Source organism: Genypterus blacodes, unplaced genomic scaffold (genome assembly GCF_046128005.1).
Source record: "Genypterus blacodes isolate CSIRO-AG114 ecotype Tasmania unplaced genomic scaffold, CSIRO-AGI_Gbla_v1 ptg000105l_1, whole genome shotgun sequence".
In the NCBI taxonomy this organism is placed as follows: domain Eukaryota; kingdom Metazoa; phylum Chordata; class Actinopteri; order Ophidiiformes; family Ophidiidae; genus Genypterus; species Genypterus blacodes.
This window is the reverse complement of record NW_027466909.1, coordinates 2495001-2513710: the sequence shown is the minus strand read 5'-3', so window position 1 is coordinate 2513710 and position 18710 is coordinate 2495001. Positions and strand designations below refer to the sequence as shown.

The 18710-nt window shown below is 49.1% G+C and overlaps 3 protein-coding genes across 4 annotated transcripts in view; 2 read left to right on the top strand and 1 right to left on the bottom strand.

Annotated features, from left to right (window-relative positions):
• The first annotated feature begins 888 nt into the window (after positions 1-888).
• slc3a1 (solute carrier family 3 member 1) lies at positions 889-6176 on the top strand. Its single transcript, XM_076160325.1, has 10 exons — positions 889-1507; positions 1905-2084; positions 2313-2458; positions 2825-2950; positions 3315-3434; positions 4278-4402; positions 4775-4976; positions 5068-5250; positions 5334-5459; positions 5745-6176. The coding sequence occupies exons 1-10, from the start codon at positions 1093-1095 to the stop codon at positions 6174-6176; spliced, it is 2055 nt and encodes a 684-aa protein (XP_076016440.1). The 5' UTR covers positions 889-1092.
• Positions 6177-6244: 68 nt separating this feature from the next.
• On the bottom strand, positions 6245-12010 carry prepl (prolyl endopeptidase like). Of its 2 annotated transcripts, XM_076160323.1 has the most exons (15): positions 11618-12010; positions 11100-11228; positions 10899-10965; positions 10504-10699; positions 10289-10356; positions 10069-10195; positions 9735-9951; positions 9427-9618; positions 9093-9305; positions 8699-8874; positions 8389-8605; positions 8049-8198; positions 7595-7721; positions 6578-6666; positions 6245-6448 (listed from the first exon to the last, which is right to left on the bottom strand). In XM_076160323.1, exons 1-15 carry the CDS (start codon positions 11747-11749, stop codon positions 6353-6355), a joined length of 2196 nt encoding a protein of 731 aa, XP_076016438.1. In that variant the 5' UTR covers positions 11750-12010; the 3' UTR covers positions 6245-6352. The 2 variants fall into 2 exon arrangements, with proteins under 2 accessions (XP_076016438.1, XP_076016439.1); XM_076160324.1 differs by lacking the exons at positions 10899-10965; positions 11100-11228; positions 11618-12010 and adding an exon at positions 10755-10892 and having other exon boundaries at positions 10504-10651.
• A 74-nt stretch (positions 12011-12084) lies between these two features.
• camkmt (calmodulin-lysine N-methyltransferase) overlaps positions 12085-18710 on the top strand; it is a 65449-nt gene continuing 58823 nt past the window's right edge. The window contains exons 1-3 of the mRNA XM_076160326.1: positions 12085-12469; positions 12908-13086; positions 13320-13384. Of these exons, the coding sequence (XP_076016441.1) occupies positions 12308-12469; positions 12908-13086; positions 13320-13384 (406 nt within the window). The 5' untranslated portion in view covers positions 12085-12307. The remainder of the gene's footprint in view (positions 12470-12907; positions 13087-13319; positions 13385-18710) is intronic.

The window sequence follows — 18710 nt, the reverse complement described above, 5'->3', positions numbered from 1 at the left end:
GCGCAGGTCCGGAAGTGACGTATTTTCCCGGAAATTACGTCACTTCCGGACCTGCGCAGAAAAACTCAGTCGGGGTCTGCGCAGGTCCGGAAGTGACGTATTTTCCCGGAAATTACGTCACTTCCGGACCTGCGCAGAAAAACTCAGTCGGGGTCTGCGCAGGTCCGGAAGTGACGTATTTTCCCGGAAATTACGTCACTTCCGGACCTGCGCAGAAAAACTCAGTCGGGGTCTGCGCAGGTCCGGAAGTGACGTCATTTTCGGAAAAAATACGTCACTTCCGGACATGCGCAGAAAAACTCAGTCGGGGTCTGCGCAGGTCCGGAAGTGACGTATTTTTCCGGAAATGACGTCACTTCCGGACCTGCGCAGAAAAACTCAATCGGGGTCTGCGCAGGTCCGGAAGTGACGTCATTTTCGAAAAACACGTCACTTCCGGACCTGCGCAGGAAAACTCGATCGGGGTCTGCGCAGGTCCGGAAGTGACGTCATTTTCGAAAAATACGTCACTTCCGGACCTGCGCAGAAAAACTCAATCGGGGTCTGCGCAGGTCCGGAAGTGACGTCATTTTCGAAAAATACGTCACTTCCGGACCTGCGCAGGAAAACTCGATCGGGGTCTGCGCAAGTCCGGAAGTGATTTTTTTTTTTTTTTTTTTTTTTTTTACTCCCCCTTCCTTTCTCTCACTCAAAGGTCTTTACAATCCGGGATCGCAACTGTAGTGGGGGTCATTCAAGAAGGTTATTCATAGCACACACATTCTTTGTTATGGTGCCAATAGCTTTCACAACATTAACAACAATATTACTACAAAAAATTACATCTACATGTTACTAACAATAACATCTCACATCCACTTGTTACAGAGTAACGGTGCAAATCCACTGTTTCCCAGCCAACGGCAACAAGACGCTTCGACCTTTAGATAAGCGTTCCTATCAGTCTCCCACATTCCACCAGTGGCACCGTCTGTCAGAGGGGAGAGAGGAGGGGCAGGGTGTGTGTGTGTGTGTGTATACTGTGATCCTCCCAGGGCAGGTAGATCAGTTCATGTTGGCTCTCTGTCACACCGGACTCACTTTGTTCGCATCATGAGTCTTAAACTCGGCCTCAATGACGGTAAGATCGAGCTGACGGGCTGCATCAGAAATGTGGGTTACGAGGAGAAAGAAGACCGGGCTGCGACCACCGACCCGGCGGCGGAGAAGCGGGACTCCACGGCGGTGACGTGCATCCCTGACGCGGCCGACTACACGCAGATCAAACCGTACGCCGGGATGCCCAAGGAAGTATTGCTGTTATACTCGAGGCGGGCCCGGTACCGAGTCCCCCGGGAGGTTCTGTTCTGGCTGACGCTGGCCTGCACTCTGGCCCTGGTGGCGCTGACGGTGACGGTGATCGCGCTGTCCCCGCGGTGCCTCAGCTGGTGGCAGGTGTCCCCGGTATACCACGTCTACCTGCGCTCCTTCAGGGACTCTGACGGCGATGGAGTGGGAGACCTCAAAGGTAGAGAGAGGAACCAGGACTGGAGGAAATGTTGTAAAGCTGTTTGATCAATTTTTAAATTCATTTTCAGACTTTTCTTTTTGTTAAACTCCCACATCTGATCGCAAACTTCAACATTTCTTAATATAGTCAAGAATACATTTCTATTTGATTTGTAAATGAGTGTTAAATGTTCCTGCCAAACTCAGCTGGTGCCTTTATGAACACCTCAGCTCACCGAACAGTTAGGAAATGAGTACAGTTCCTTTACTTAGTTTGGAGAAATAGTTGAATCCATGTATTGATTTGTTAATTTTTAGATCTTGGCCCTCCTCTGAGCTGAACACATAATAACTCCCAGCTCTGTGCACAGAGCTGGAGAGGCAGAGGGCAGAGCTCATATATGTTTTCCTGGCAGGTGTCCATGAGAAGCTGGATTATTTCCAGTACCTGAACATCAAGTCAGTTTGGATCAGTCCCTTCTTCAAGTCTCCCATGAAGGACTTAGGCTATGATGTGGAAGACTTCCGAGCCATTGACCCGCTCTTTGGAACTATGGAGGACTTTGATGAGCTCCTGGCTGAAATGCACAGTAGAGGTGTGTGTGTGTGTGTGTGTGTGGCCATCAGTGCACCTCTGTGTGTGCAGAGATTTAGTGATGGGTGGTGGGAGGAATGATGGACTGAAATGCATGAGTGAGTGTTTGGAGTGACTGTCCTTGAAGTTACTGGGTACACACACATACACACACTGTTGCGTCTCCAGGCACCTACCTGGCTGAAACGTTCACAGGCGTCTCTGACTCTGACTTCTCTCCCTGTTGCAGGATTGAAGCTGATCATTGATTTTATTCCCAATCACACCAGTGATCGCCACTCCTGGTTCAACCTGAGCCAGACTGGAGATGAGCGCTACAAAGACTACTACATGTGGGCCGACTGCAACGCGTCTGCAACGAGGCCCAACAACTGGGTTGGTCCATGCGGTTGTTTGCTTGGCTGTTGGTTTCGGTTTATTCCTTTGGCTGTATTTTCACTGAACCTCTGCCTGTGAACTGTACACACTATGGCTTCTTTCACACAGAGATTGGGGAACATTGGCAGGAAAGTTGCCAGGGGCTTCTGTCCCAGCAAGGTGGGATGGGCGGGACCAGTGAAAAGACTAAATGGGACATATGGTACAACATGGAGCCATCAACCCAGCAACCAGCAATGTTGTTAGATTCTCATTCTGGAATCAAACTGTGGGGCATTCTGGCTCGGACCAATTTGAAGGCAAATTAACGTAAAGAAAGCTCTGTGTGATGATTATACTGTTTTGTCTCCTCTTCTCTGTCAGGTGAGTGTGTTTGGGGAGTCGTCATGGACATATGATGCAGTCAGAGGACAGTGCTACCTGCACCAGTTCCTCAAGGAGCAACCAGATCTCAACTTCAGAAACCCACAAGTCCACAACGAGATGATGGTAAGATTCCATGACCACACACTCTTTAAGAAGAAGAAGAAGAACAGGCCATCATCTCTGCTTTTGACTCTATCATAACAGCATGATGTGCTGTTATAACATCTGATGTCATTTTATAATGTTGTCATTCAATTCATCCTCCTCCTCGCTATCTGTTACAATAATGTGTGATGGCCAAGACATTACAGATTAGCTAACTAGTGTGTCTTTAACTTTTGCTTGACACAGCAGCCCAAAGTTCAACAGGGGCTCACAGATTCTACAGATAACAGACAATGGAGCTGCAGTACTGCCTCACTCTATGAACATTTATCTTGTTGTCAGCCCTGTTTTTTTCTCATTGTGTTTGCTCTTCACTTTTCAGGATGTCATGCGTTTCTGGTTAGGGAAGGGAGTGGATGGGTTCCGCATGGACGAAGTGCAGCACCTCCTGGAGGCTGCTCACCTGAGGGATGAGCCACAGGTGGACCCAGACAAGCCTCCTGTGAGTTCAGCCTCTTAGAGCCTCATAGCATCTAACCGGGCCCCTTCTAGTTCATCAATACCTGGACCTGGTTTGTGATCACAGTCACCGATGTCTGCTGTTGTTCTCATCACGGGGAATGTTAGAATGTAAATAGTTGCACTTTTTCAGAGCTCAAATGATCAGAGCTCTTTAAAGTTAATAATCTACACGTCTGCTATGATATTCAGTTAAAAATGACATTGTGTTGGTATTTTATTGACTTGCAGTGCAGAATATGAGGTGCCATAGTCCAGATGTTAATTGTCAGGGACATAAAAGCGGTGCTGTGGGCGGGAGCGCCGGCTTTCAGTGTAGCCGTTAGAACAAACATCCAGAGTTCATGCTGCATATTTATCTGAGGTTAAAATATTCCGCCGCATCTTGTGCCTTTTGTAGAGAAAACACAGTTTCTGCTTTTCAAAGAGTGGTGATGCTTTAGAAGCTCAGAGAGAAACCTCTTTGGCTCCATGAACACTGAAGTTATTTCTCACAGTACAAAGATGAATAACAGCACATTTCAGTGGATTAGCAAATCACTGGGATTTAGTAACACTGCAGAAACTCAACGCAATACTGAGACTGAATACAAGCTTCCAGACAAATTCAGTTTGATAGTGATTTTGGGTGCATATGTTTACAAATTAGGTGAACCAAACAACTGCAAAAAGGAGCCACGTGTGTTTGTATTCATAACTCTTAACATGATTCATGAACATTATCACTGTTCGACAGCTTCATGCTTTATTGGGCGGGGTCAGTAAATGTGTGTTCTAACTAGGAGATCCTTATTCTAGCTATCATCTTATGTTCTTCCCAACCCAGGAGTCTGTGATGTCATACTGGGACCTCCACCATGACTACACCACCAGTCAGCTGGGGTTACACGACCTGCTGAGGGAGTGGAGGGCGGAGATGGACGTTTACAGCCGCGAGCCTGGGCGATACAGGTGAGGGAGCTATGCCTGCATGACTGATACGTTTATATGAACGAATAGGAGCTAACTTACATCATAGCTGGGTCCAGTAGTCCAGAAGTGTAGTCTATAGAATGGACCATGTGGAAAAGCATCTAAAAGCCACATGACATGTCATACATTAGGTTTGGCTCTAGTTTACCTTTCACTGACCTGGTCTGGGTGTAATTTCCCCAAAAACCATTTAAGTAAAACCAGCAGTAACACTTTAGTGCAGAGACTAAAAGTGGGTAAGTGGACTTTAGTCTCTTGGATACAAGTGTGGTATAAAAAATGCAAGGAAGTGAGTCTAACTTTGTGTAATCAGTCATCCTGTATGAATCTGAGCTCTTTCTGCACCCGTAGGTTTATGGTGACAGAGTCATACGACCGCCAGGAGGTGGACAAGACCATGATGTATTATGGCACCCCGCTGGTTAAAGAGAGCGACTTCCCCTTTAACTTTTACCTGCTGGACCTGCCTCAGAACATCAGCGGCTCGTGGGTTCAATATCTGGTCCACCGCTGGATGGACAACATGCCCAAGGGACAGTGGCCCAACTGGCTGGTGAGTCAGAGGGACTAACAACCAACACAGCAAATCAGGGTGCTCTTATTTTCTTCATCAACCTCTCTTCTTCGTCTCCCGTCATTATCAGGTAGGGAACCATGACCAGCCTCGGATCGCCTCCACTGCTAGTTACAAGTACACACGCGTCATCAACATGCTGCTGCTGACCCTCCCTGGCACGCCAAACACCTACTATGGAGAGGAGATTGGCATGGAGAACATCAACATCACAGAGAGTCAGATACAGGACCCTGCTGGCAAATACAATGCAGTCAGTACAACAAACACACACACATACCCACACTGAATACACATCTCCTTTAAGTGCCATTTAACTGTCTCCTGTTACCCCAGAGTGCCAGTCGGGATCCTGAGCGCTCGCCGATGCAGTGGAGCGCTGAGATGAACGCAGGCTTCAGCGAACAAACCAACCGCACCTGGCTGCCTGTGCACCCTGGATACACCAGCATCAACGTGGAGGTACAGCAGAGGAACCAGAGCTGTGTGTTTAAGACCCAAAGTCAATGAAGGATCACTTTTATTGCTTTTGGTCATATTTTATCAGTAACCTAACAGATTTCGCCTTAATGGACACAAAACAAAGCAAACGACAAACAAACTAATCCTTTCAGTGAATTCCCTTGCAGTAATACAGTCTTGCCAGGGGGCGGCGCTCTGCAGTACACAGTGGAGGCCTTCAGCTCTATAGTCTGATGTGGGGAAACAAAACAAAGGCTCATCCCTTTGTTGCTCTTCTTCCTCTAGGCCCAGAAGGCAGATGAAGGCTCCCACCTGGCTCAGTACCGTTTCCTAAGCGGCCTGCGCAAGTCGGCGCTCTCGCTCAACCGCGGCTGGTTCTGTGACGTCCACGCAGACGCCGACGTCTTCTCCTACCTCAGAGAGCTAGACGGGCTGGGCCGAGCTTTCCTCGTTGTGCTCAACTTCGGCGGGAGATCGGCCGCCACGGATCTCTCCTCCGTGGCGGAGCTGCCGGAGCGGCTGAAAGTGCTGATGAGCACCGACCGGGAGAGCGACGGGAAGGTGTTCAAAAAGTCTCACATCCCGACGGCGTCGGGAGAGGGTCTGGTGTTGGAGTACTCCACACACACTCGCTTTAATCCCAACCACCCCGGGCAGTGCTACGTCTCTGAGAAGGCCTGCTACTTAGAGGCCTTTGACATCCTTTATACATGCTAGAACTGTATGAAAGGATGTGACTTCATTACAGCTTAGTAGCTATCAAATCGGGATTCATCTGAAATTGACAGCCTGTTTGTTTGGGGAAGTAATAAAAAAGAACCATTGCAGTTACTGTTCACTTTAGGTTTTGTCGTCGTGGCTCTCATTGGTCGATCTTTGGTTGTGTTTGGATCTTAATTGCTGGCTGATCTCCTCCTCCTCCTCCTGTGTGGAGCCAGAGGAGGGTCCAGGCCCAGCTCGGTGTAGAGGAAGGCTAGCTGGAGGGCAACCTGATGTGAGAGAAAACACACAGCCACAGATTTGACTCCAAACTCACATTCTAACTGGAGAAAACGTGTTGCTTGATGTTTTCTTCTGTATTAAGAATGCTTTAGCAAAGCTACAGGAGGGTCGGTCACCTCGTCCAGCGTCTGCTCCAGGTCGTCCGGGCCGAGGTGATCTGCTCCGGGTTGGACATTCAGAACTAGATGACGCTTTGGTTCACATTCTGAGAGAAAAATGAGAAGAAAGAGGTGAAGAAGAGGAGAAGAAGAGCTCTGATCTTTCAAACTTCCTCCGACATTTTCCTTATCTTACTCTTTGCCCCTCTGTGTTCCCATCTGATACAGCCTCTCTCTCCATATTATCCCCCTCCCCCCCCCCCCTCCCCCCTCCCTCAGTCTCCATGGTTTGGCCTGTTTCACAACTGCGGTCTTGACCTTGACAGCTCCCAGTCTGTGGTGTCTAATCTCTAGTTTCTGTGATACACTATCTCTTTACCATGCTAATGGGCCGGCCCGTACGCCCGCACCCGCCTGGGCCATCAGCACTTTATCACACTGACGGAGAGATTAGGGAGAGACACACACACGCACGCACGCACGCACGCACGCACGCACGCACGCACGCACGCACGCACGCACGCACGCACGCACACACACACACACACACTTAAGCTTCCTACTGTATGCTTGTGTGGACAACAGTAGAAAAGTGAGCGAGGTAATGTGTGTGTTTGAAACAGGCGGTGCATGAGAGAGGGGTGTCAAGAGGAGGAGCAGGAGTGTGTGAAGGGAGATTAGAAGTGAGAGGGAGAGAGAGAGCCTGGCTACAAAACAGTGTCGGGGGGAATACGGAGCAATTAGCTGAGAGAGAGAGAGAGAGAGAGAGAGAGAGAGAGACACACACACACACACGCACACACACACTCCATTACAAGGTGACCCATCCTACACTTTGGTCTTGAACTTTAGATGCTGTTGACATCTACATTTCATTTCATTCAGTTAAGAAAAATTGCCCAAATTAAGAAGCTATTATCTTTCCAGGTCATAGAAAAGATGATTGATGCCTTTATATCCTCCGGGCTGGACTGTAATTCTCTGTTTTAGGTCTGCAGCTACATGATGGATACAGGGAATGAATGTGTGGCTTGCCTGCTGCTGGGTGACTGGTGCTGTGTGTGTGAGCGGCTTCCTTCAGTCGCTCCCAGTACTTGAGGACTCCTGCCAGAGGGACCCGGGCGTCTCCTCTGTAGGCCGTCAGCAGCATGGACGGGTAACGCTGTCAAAGACACAGAGGACACTTCACCTCGTTTATATTACAGCACTTACTGCTAATTATTAATTTTTTTCCAGCGGCACTCGCTGTCAACTAAATCAAAATCTCAAAGGCTCTCTGTGCCTCTCAGCGGGACACGGGACCAAACAAACAGAGCTTTTGATCCTGCGTTGGACAGATGTCGAGTAAGCGCTCTAAACAAAAAAGAAGAGCTGTTTAAACGCGACCCCCCGGATGAAACGTGGCGGCGGAGGCTTCAGTGCAGCCTGAAACGCCTCTTTAACACCGGGGGAGTTTAATGCAGGCGGAATCTGGCCTCGCTCTCCGTACCTGAGGTGTAATGTTGTGAAGGGGACAGTAAGAGGCGATGGAGAGTCTGTGCTGTGGGTTTGCTGCCAGGTCGCCCCATTCCTCTCTCTCCTCCACGGTGAGAGGCAGAGCGGGGTCCTCCATCGTCCCCAACACATCTAGGAAAGGAGACTGGACACAGGCATAGGGAGGCTCAGGTTGTGTTTTTGTGTGTGTGTGTGATCAACAGTGAGACAGTCCTTCAATCTGTGTGTAACCTCATATATTTGCAGGTATTTGCTGTGTTGAAGAGTGCTGGAGGAAAAACACACACACACACACACACACACGACAATCTTCCTCCTCGCCATGTCTCGTGTACCTGCAGTGTGACGGCCTGCATCAGGTGTGGCTGGGTGTTGCACAGCGCTCCCACTGCCACGGCCCCCGCACTGCAGGATGTCAGAGCGGCGAGCGAGGGAGAGGAGACGCCCGAGGAGAAGAGGAGAGCGAGGCAGGCGAGGAGGTCCTCCACTCCTCTCTGCTTCCCCTCCACACGAGCCTGTCTGTGCCAGGAGAGACCCCCCTCCCCTCCACCTCTGGGAGGGCAGAAGAAGAAGAAGAGTGAAGACAGATGTTGGAGCTCCAGGCCGGTTAAAGTCTCAGGTGTGTGGAGAGGAAATGTGTGTCACCTGACGTGGCAGTAGGCCAGAGCCCAGCCGTACTCCAGCAGCAGCCTCTTCTCCGGGCTGAACTCCATGCTGAGGTCTCTGCCATAAGCTCCGTAGACGTGAACCAGTAGCGGCGCTGCCTTCAAATGCTCCACAGGTGCGGCGTGGAGCACGGTAACCGGCACGGCGGTGTGGTCCTGCAGAGGAGGAGGAGGAAGGGGGGAGGAAAGAGACGTTACTACGCTTCATCACTCACGTCTCTATGTTAGCTGTATAAAGACATGTTTGACAGAGTGTGTATGGAGGTCGTCTGTGACTAGCTGTTAGAGGATGACAAGTGTCCAAATCCTCAATGCTGTCTACCCCTGCTGATACCATTTCAGTGTGTGTGTGTGTGTGTGTCAAGTGTCCTCACTTGACTGCAGGCTTCCAAGCGTGTGGTAAAATAATTGCCCTGCTTCTCTGGGGAGGCGCCGTCTCCTGTGCCTGATAAAAGGAGTCCATCCTGGGGGTGTAAGTGGCAGGGCACAGGGGGGTGGACTGGAGATGAGATCAGGAACTGGAACATGTTGTTTTCATCTGCCAGGCCTGGTCTCTTTGTTTCAATGGCGCAGGCCCAGGAGGGGAGCTTGGGAAGAGAATGAAAACAAGAATAAAAAGGTAGCGAGTGGCACTAAGAGGGAACAAATCAAGAGCAGGAAATCACAAAAACAACAAGATCACCAGCTTTTTTTTTCCGTCCCACTGACCTGGACGGTGTACGCTTCCTTGGGACGGGCGAGCGGCACCACAATCAGGACCAGTTCCCCGGCTGGTACTCTGGCAATCACCACACAGTGATCCCCCACCACCTCCATGTCTTTGACTGCAGTGCCAAGTCCAGGGGTAAACAAAGGAACCCAGGAGGCCAGGGACGGCTCAGACAGAGGAGCCTGCACCACCTGGAGAAACGGATCAGAACAAAGCTGCATACTGGGAAAAACACTTTAATGTGCCTGTTATTGTGTGAGTTACCACGGTTACATGGAGATTAATGTCCGATCAAGAGACTAATGACCTGATATTCCTGTCCAGGTGCTGTGTTGGTCAGGATAATCAAGCGGCCTCTCCAGTGCTCCACGTGGTACAGAAGGTTCTGCAGGCGCGGCTGAACCAGGACGGGTTCTAAAGTGGGAGTGGCCGTATCAACGAGCAAAACCTCTGAGCTGCTGCGGCTGTTGCAGTTGATTGTCAGAACGCGTCGGTCTCTGGACTGAGAAACCTCCACAAACACACTGAGGGACGACGCCAGAGTTAGAGATGTGACTGGACAGTTTAGGCATGTCACACACACACACACACACACACACACACACACACACACACACACACACACACACACACACACTTACTCAGGCCGCGTCTCCTCCATCACTGAGGAGATCCGGGCTCCACCGGACGTCAGATCCAGACGGAACACTCTGCTGCACCTCAGCCCCTCCAGTGTGGTGTAGAACAGAACCTGGTCTGAGGCCCATTCTGCACAAACGCACACAAAACACACAACCTCCTTCTGTTTCTGTCATTGTTGTGTTGCATCTACTGTGACGGAAACGTTCCCTTTGTTCCTACCAAAGCTGAAGACGTCGTCCAACATGAGAGGAGGGGACCGTCCGTCTCCAAGCCTCACAATCACACACCTGAAGTAACATATACACACTTAAACACACTTTCCTCTTTTTCCATGCCAGCAGCTAAATCTTGAAGTTTTATTTTATTTTTCTCTTTTCAATGCTTGATTGTGTTAGAATTTGTCAAATTTGTTTATTTATTCTGTGTTCATTCACCTTGGCTCTTCTCTGTCTTTAGTCTTAATCGTGGCGGCAAGATACTTCTCCCCTGGGGACAGACGCACTCTCTGGACCGCCCAGTGCAACTTCTGAATTGTCCCTTCATTGTTGTAGCCAGTCATCTTCTTCTTCTCTTCCTCCTCCTCTGCAGAAACACGTCCCAGATCTAAGACCTGCTCTGGTTCTGGATTGTCTAAACAGCCAGAGATGAAACACAGCGGTTCACTAAACTGGCAACGTTAACACACCAAAGAGTCCAGTTGGGCTACATCTAAATCTTGGAATGTTCCTGAAGATTTGGAGACATCAGACTGCTGCAGACAGGAAAACATGCGAGTACAATTTCAACACAACACAACAAAGAAGCTCAATTTAGTCATTTTCATACTCACCCTGTCCTCTGTTAACTCTGTAAATACCATCAGCCTCAACGAAATACACGTGATGATGTCCACACACCTGGGAGGAGAGACACTGGAGTGAATTTTACATACTTTTGTATCATATGAGCTTAATAACATGGTACAGAAAACTGTTCCAGTGAAAATCTGCAAATCAAACCGTCTAAACTCAAAGCAGAAGCAAAGACTTACCGATGACTGTTCTGCTATGTTGGAGATCCTGCTGTACGTCGCCCTCAGTCTCTTTTTAAAACACTTCTGCAGGTCCTTGTACCGCTCGAGTCCAGAACTGAGACGGTCCAACTGAGACTCTGAAGTAGCCTGCAGGGGAAACACATCTGATCAATAAATAACATCGAACTTCTACTTGCTGTTTAATAATCACTAATCAGCACGGTTCACAATACGGTATGTATACGTGTATATAGTGAACACCACGAGGCTTAAATGTTGTTGTTGTCGTCGTCCTGGATTCCATTATATTATGGGATGTTTCTTTAAGTACTCATAAGTCTTAACACAGGTTTGCTCTGTTGGACCCGACACTCGTCGCTGTCACCTCTATATCCTCTGCAGGTCCCGACACCTCCACATTAGTCCCTCTGGCACTGGACACCATGTTAAAGTATTCATAGCTAAACGTGATCCGTGAGCAATTAGCCCCGTAAACCGACACCGACAGGCAGCAGCGTTCCTGTTGACACCCTTACCGGAGAGTAACAGCGTGGGGCGGGAGAGGAGAGCCATCTTATCCGCCTGCAGACAGCGAGCTCCCGGAGCCGTAAGCGAGACGGTGACACGAACCGAGAACACGAACAGAGCAGAGAGGAGACAATCGCCATGATGAAAGTTTAACAACAGTTAGCGACTATTTACCGGGATGCTATAAAGTCATGAACTCCCTTTGCTTCCCTGGTAACAGTAACCAGTAATCCATACAGTTACTACGACGCGTAAACATTCAATTCCATACTCTGAAATACAATTCCTGTTGTTTAAATGAATCTTTAATCGGTACTTGGTGGTGAAAATGAAGGATTTCCGAAACAAACCCCGCTGTGAGTGACGCAGAGACCGCTGTCAGACCAAGCTAATCAACTTCAGAACTGCATGCCTGTGAGTTTGTATCCGGAGATCTGAGACGATGACATCGTCGATGTATTGCGATGTCTAGACCGACAAGAGTGTACGGAAGTAGCGTGCGTCTATTGTGGAGGTAACAGGTGATCTCAAGTCCTCCTCTGTGGAACAATCTGCGTCGGTGTAGTTTAAAAAAAGCCATATTACTGCGTTACAACGTCGCTACTGCTAAAGGAGGCATTACACTGTGACCGCCGTGCAGCTAGAGGACATTGTTTACACGTTAGTATTGATTTCCACCCACAATTTGGCAAATAACAATGGAAAGGGACTCGACCGAGGCTGTAGAAAAGAGCAAAGCCTTCTCCTCTCCTGCGCCGGGGGACAGGACTGAAGACAGCCGGGCAGATGGATCCAAGACCTCCGGGATCACGACCTCCGGTACCGACGTGGCCCGAGCGAGATGGAACATCCTGCGACAGGTAACATGAGCCTCCAAACCGAGGGATCAGGATTATTTGTCAGTAGATTACAGTTACATTTCACCAAGTCACGTATTGTGCGATGACTGAATGTCACACACGTCTTATAAACGTTGTATTTGCATACGTGTCCATCATTGTCCTCATTGGTGTTCAGATGAATTTGGTTCCTAATGTTTTCATTGTGTTCATGAATCTAAGACACATTTTCTCTATTTGTCTCCATCTCAGTATCATTTGTATAACAGCTGGTGTTATAATCTGAAGGCCTGTGTCTCATGTTACACAAAAGGTGTGTGTGTCAGTCTGAGAAAGCAACAAGTCACAGCCTGAGCAGATCTTACACGCTGTTGGGAGATTCACCTGATCATGGATGTGACATTCATGACATTCATGACATTCATGACATTCTCTTTCTCTTCCTCTTACCCCTGTCAGGTGCTACGTCAGAAACAGGTGGACAGTTCAGAGGTCAAGCCGGCATCTGTCCGCAGGTTTGCCACCTTTGACCTTTTCAGCAGGAAGAGACTTCTGACTCAAGAACCAGGTGATACCTCAGATGACCAGTGGGTGGAGTACAGAAGTGTGTGCTGCCCCGAGTACAGTGCCTTACTCAGGTACACACACACACACACACACACACACACACACACACACACACACACACACACACACACACACACACACACACACCAACCAGTGCTCTCATGCTACACTGACCAACACTGGACTCAGCAGTTCTTAAAGTGGCCTGATTGTCTGTTTACAAAATGTACCAGCAACATGTAGTATCATTATTGATCATTAATAGGTGATTGATTGATGCTGACTTTTGTTTTGTCCCTCTCAGGGATAACCTGGGCCCACTCAGAGTGGATGAAGTGCTCACCAGTTTCGACAACACTGGAAATGTCTGTAAGTACATCTCATCTCACTTTGTTTCGCCTTCCCCCTTATAAAATTGTCGTGCTTGCTTGTGTCAGAGTTTGTTTTAAATTCACTGCCCCCTGGGGTTTTACCTCATCATGACACACACACACACACACACACACACACACACACACACACACACGCTCACACACTAGAGTTTTAGTTTAGCCTCATGCTGTGTGCTGTTAGTGTTTGATTGATGGTTTGATGTAGGTGCTTTGATTCCATCTCCAGTTTATCATGGACTCATTCCTTCCTTCCTGCTACCTTCAAATGTCCTTTAAGAGGCGAGCGGGCAGCAGCCTTCCTATTGCTTCAGCAGACAGTGATGAGCGGTTTGGGAGGAAGGGAAGAACGTGACACAAACACAGATTTGCACTTCCTCTATGATATGGAGTGTGAAAGCCCCGAGCCTTGATTTCACCTTCATGTTTGAGCTTCTACACTCAGCACAAGTTTACTCCCAGTAAACTTCAGAGGTCACTCCTTGTTCACTCCTAGTTCACTCCTAGTTCACTCTCTATCTTGGGTCAAAGCTATAAATATGTGCGCCCCCTTTCAGATCATTAAAAACCTCTCTGTTTGCAAAACCCTCCTCACAGGCGTGTAGTTGGTTTACGTCAAAGACTTTCTGTTTCGGCGTCAGACATCCAGATGGCTCCACATGGATCGGGGGGGTCAGAGGTCAGGGCCACGGCTAGGGGCTATTCCACCGTGCACCGACATCGACTCGTGTGTGTGTGTGCGTGTGTCGCAACTGAACACCCCAACCTGCTAGAATGGATCATCTGGTTGTCTACCAAAGGAGGAGATGACTGATCAATACTTCAGTTAGACTCCGTCTCTTCTCTCTCCGCCTCATTAATACGTTTGTGTCTCACTTCTCCATCGCTCCACACATCTCCAGACTGCTTATACCCCTCCATCTAGCTTTCCACACCCTCCCTCTCTGCATTTTTCTCTTCCTCCCTATCACACACACACACACACACACACACACACACCCTCCCCGTCCCCGTCCCCGTCCCTCTTTCTTGCCCAGCTGGAGTCGTGCTCGGCCAGATGGGTAACTGAGTTCCTGACTTGTCCAGTGGATTAGCACAGCCAGAGACGAGAGTGAAGAGGAGGAGGGGAGGAGAGAAAAGGGGGAGGGAGAGGGTGGGTGGGCATGCCAGAGGTTGTGTGTGTGTCTGTGTGTCTGTGTGTGTGTGCGCGTATGCTTGTGTGTGAGGAGTGAACAACCAATAACAAGGGGACCCCATTCCTCAGACAATGAGCGAGCCATCTCCCTCCTGGTCTCCATCCCATGTTTAGGACTAGCAATGCGTGAGATCAATTAGGATTGGTTGAGAGGAGGCTCTGAAAGGCCCAGGGGTGACCCTGTCAGAGCCCTGGGGTGTGTGTTTGGGGGAGGAGGGGGTGTGGGGGTGTGTGGGGGGGTGCAAAGAGAAACTACACGCACACACACACACACACACACTTGCTTGTATGTGTAATCTTATACTGTATATACAACCACGCACCTGTACGAGACGCCTACGCAGCCACACACACACACACACACACACACACACACACACACACACACACACACACACACACACACACACACACACACACACACACACACACTCAGACGCGACGCCCAGCATCACATCCACTCCACCTTTTCCTCTATCTCAGTAATCCTTCACCCCTGAGGTGTGGACAAGCCCAAATCCAAAGGGGTCCTTGTCCTGGTGAATAGCCGGCTAAAACGCCTCGCCGGATTAGAGCCGCCGCCACCGCCGCCTTCTCAAATGTGTGGACTCAGCTTAAAACTCCCTGTGACCCCCCCCACACCCCCCGCTGCCCCCCCTCCAGCCATTGTGTAGTGTTTGTCCTGCTCATGTACGTGTGAACAATATGTTGTTTCTTAAGGGGACGACAAACCGGAGTCAACGGTTTTGCGTGGAGAAAGAGCAGCCAGAGAGTCTCCATCAAGCTGTTAGTGAGGGAATGGAGAGTTTGTGATGACATCTTGCTGAGAGAGAGAGCCTGCACTCCACTTCCTGTTTCCATACACACGTTATTTATCTATTCTAACTTAATCCTGCCGACCTGTGAGGTTGAGCATGATGTAACATGTTGTCATGAAGGTGTTTCAGACCGGTGTCGTCGATCACATTGAACAGTTTGAACTCTGACCTTTCGACCCCTCTCAGTTCTGGGTGCATGTTAATTTTAAGAGGGAAGCTGTGGGGGGGGGGGGGGGTTTGAGGGGTGCTCGTTTCCTGCTTTTAGGGATCAGGCCTCTTCAGTCACCCAACCCCAAGGGTGCAAGGACTAAGAATGTGTGTGTGTGTGCGCGCTCTAAGTGTTGGAGAGGGTTTAGGTAGGGCTTGTTGACACTGCAGGGCTTTTGGTAAGAGGGCTTGTAGGGTTACAGGGTTACTTTTTGTGTTCATGTCACACACACACACACACACACACACACAGACACACACAATTAATTATTCCTGTGATCAGCTGGTTGTTGGAGTCATATGGTTGCTGGTAACCCTAGATGCGATTTGAGCTCAGATACGTTCAGAACAATGCTTTGTCTGTGTGCGCGTTTCTGTGTGTGTGTGTGTGTGTGTGTGTGTGTGTGTGTGTGTGTGTGTGTGTGTGTGTGTGTGTGTGTGTGTGTGTGTGTGTGTGTGTGTGTGTGTGTGTGTGTGTGTGTGTGTGGCAGCATAATGAAGCCTAATAGAGTCTTCTTTGCTGCAGTTGTCATTGTGTGAATGGCTATAAGCTTTTCACTCTCAGTCGTCCCTATTATCTCCCACAGTCTTCTCCCATCACTCCCGCTGGTAAATACTATAAGCCCAGAATGTCTGAGTGTGTGCTGGGGGGGGGGGGGCATGGATGGAGATGGAAGGGGGGGGACACGGTCATTTCTGTGTGTGTGTGTGGTGTGTTTTTGTGGGCATAGGTAACCTTTTCAGTGTCTGTGCTTAAGTCATACACACCCTGTGAAATGGTAATCATGGTGATTCACCAATGACAATCTTGTGTTGCTGTCACTTCCTGTGGCAGTATAGGACAAGTGTGTGTGTGTGTGTTTGCTGGATCCAAACTGGCACAGACATGCATACATGTTGAATTTGTCACACTCATTGTGTTCTTTGCAAGTTCATGTGTGCATGTCTTGTGTGTATCTGCACGCACAGCGCACACGCACACACACCATACACGCGGGTGTGTGTGTGTGTGTGTGTGTGTGTGTGTGTGTGTGTGTTTTAATAGGTGCCCCCTGTAGCCTTCCCTTGTGCCAAGCCTTTAGCGGAGCCCTGTTTGCATAATTATGCTAATTCATTGTGCCATAGTGCTAATTAGACCTTGTTAGACAATGGCGGTAAACTGGGAACTGGCAGCAGACACACACACACACGCTCACACACACTCACACTCAGACTGTTGTGTCAATGACAAGGTTTGTGGTCCCCCTCTGTGCTGTTTATAGCATGTTCTCTATAGAAGTGGTTCTCAACTGGTGTGCTGAGGGCTGAGCTCAGGTGTCCCTCATGATTTTGGCTTAACGGTGGAAAAAAATCAGTGTGTGTGAGTGAAAACTCTACCAGAGCTTCATTAGAGTATGTGTTTTAGTGTGTCCATTTATTCACTTATCTAAGCTTGTAGTATTATCATCGTGCGTCTCTTTACCTTCAGTGCGATCCTTCTCAGTTGTTCACGTCTCAGCCCGCGCCTCACAGTTTGAGCCACAGAGCAAACCAACCAAACTTCTCCAAGTACCATCATGATAAAAAAGGAGGCGAGGATATTACACTGAGGTCATTCATTTAACATAGATCTTAATAAACAGAGCCGTAGTTTGTTTTGATTGTCCCCAGAATCATCCGGCGGACCACCAGGGGGCGACACAAGCAGCGTCTGATCTAAAGCACGATGAGTCTATGCTCAAGGAAAGTACTTCATAACAAAACACCGACAAACACTGAGGCAATTAAATATGGAGACAAAGACAGAGAGGGAATCACAGCAGTATCATTTAATGACATTACGCAATATTTGTTACTTTTGTTTGTGGCTGATTGTTTGCTGCTGCTGATGTTTGTAGTCGTTGTCACATCTTCACTTTAATACATGAAGATAAGATATAGAAAGTGAATTTGCCTCTTATGGTGTGTGCTTGTGTGTGTGTTGTGTGTGTGTTGTGTGTGTGTTGTGTGTGTGTTGTGTGTGTGTGTGTCAGTTTACGACATGGGGTGGGGGTTGGCAGCAGTGTAAGTAAGACTTGCGTGGCTCCAGGGCACTTCTGAAAGAGTTGCCGGTTGACTTAATTGAAAGTAATTGTTTTTCCCCCTGCGTAGCTTCGACTCCTCCATCCACTCGCCGGAGGAGACGGGGGCAGATGAGGAAGACGAGGCTTGCCTATGAGGGATGAAGCAGTGTTGGGGGGGGGCACCGGAGAAGTAAACATCCTCCACTGTGCTTCTGGTCGCGTTGACGCTAATGTGTAGGCGCAGGAGTAAACACGGGCACCAACGTGTGTGACTGTGTGTGTGTGAGTGTGTGAGTGTGTGTGAAAAACAGGCCCCAGCTCTGACTTTGAGCACAATAGGGCCTGAAGGTGAGCTGCTGGGTGTAACTTTGCTCAGGGTGTCCTCTTGCATTGTGGAGTTGATTGTGTGCCTGTGTGTGTGCCTGTGTGTGCCTGTGTGTGCCTGTGTGTGTGTGTGTGTGTGTGTGTGTGTGCGTGTGTGTGTGTGTTCACATGTGCACTATTACCGGTAAGCGGTGGGGATTAAGTTCAGGAAATGAGTAGAGCGTTAAAGGGTGCTTCCCTGCCCAGTGCTCCTGCATTGTCCCCTCAGCTAATACTCAGCTAATTACAAAGACATACTTTAACAGCAAGCTCAGCCTGACGCCCCCCCGCCCGCGTCTCTGCTCCTCGTCCCCTCCCTTTCTTAGGTTACCCCCTCGCCCCGGAATTAGAGGGCGGGGGAATAAAGGAGGGAAAGAAAAAAGAAAGAGTAATAACAGGTCTTTTCCCCTCCCTAAAAGCTCCGACTCCCTCTGGACGGATACAATTATTGGATTTTTCTCCATTTTAGTCACCCAGCCCTTATGTGCCCCTCCTGGCAATGTCCCCCCATGGTGGCTAAGCTCAGCCTGCACTGGCCCCTCTGACCATGCAGCGTAGACACACTCTCACACACACACACACAATGCTGGAGAGTCAGTTGACGGCACACAATATAACTGAGACACAGACACACACACACTGTTCTCTATTTGCTTATCAGTCATAAGGTTTATTACAAGT

Coding starts and splice junctions, on each gene's coding strand:
- slc3a1 (XM_076160325.1), top strand. CDS start 1,093: ATGAGTCTTAAACTCGGCCTCAATGACGGTAAGATCGAGCTGACGGGC. Junction 2,085..2,312: donor GGCTGAAATGCACAGTAGAG/GTGTGTGTGTGT, acceptor TCCCTGTTGCAG/GATTGAAGCTGATCATTGAT. Junction 2,951..3,314: donor AAGTCCACAACGAGATGATG/GTAAGATTCCAT, acceptor TTCACTTTTCAG/GATGTCATGCGTTTCTGGTT.
- prepl (XM_076160323.1), bottom strand. CDS start 11,749: ATGGCGATTGTCTCCTCTCTGCTCTGTTCGTGTTCTCGGTTCGTGTCA. Junction 10,196..10,288: donor GGACGACGTCTTCAGCTTTG/GTAGGAACAAAG, acceptor GCGTTTGTGCAG/AATGGGCCTCAGACCAGGTT. Junction 8,875..9,092: donor GCTTGGAAGCCTGCAGTCAA/GTGAGGACACTT, acceptor CCTCCTCTGCAG/GACCACACCGCCGTGCCGGT.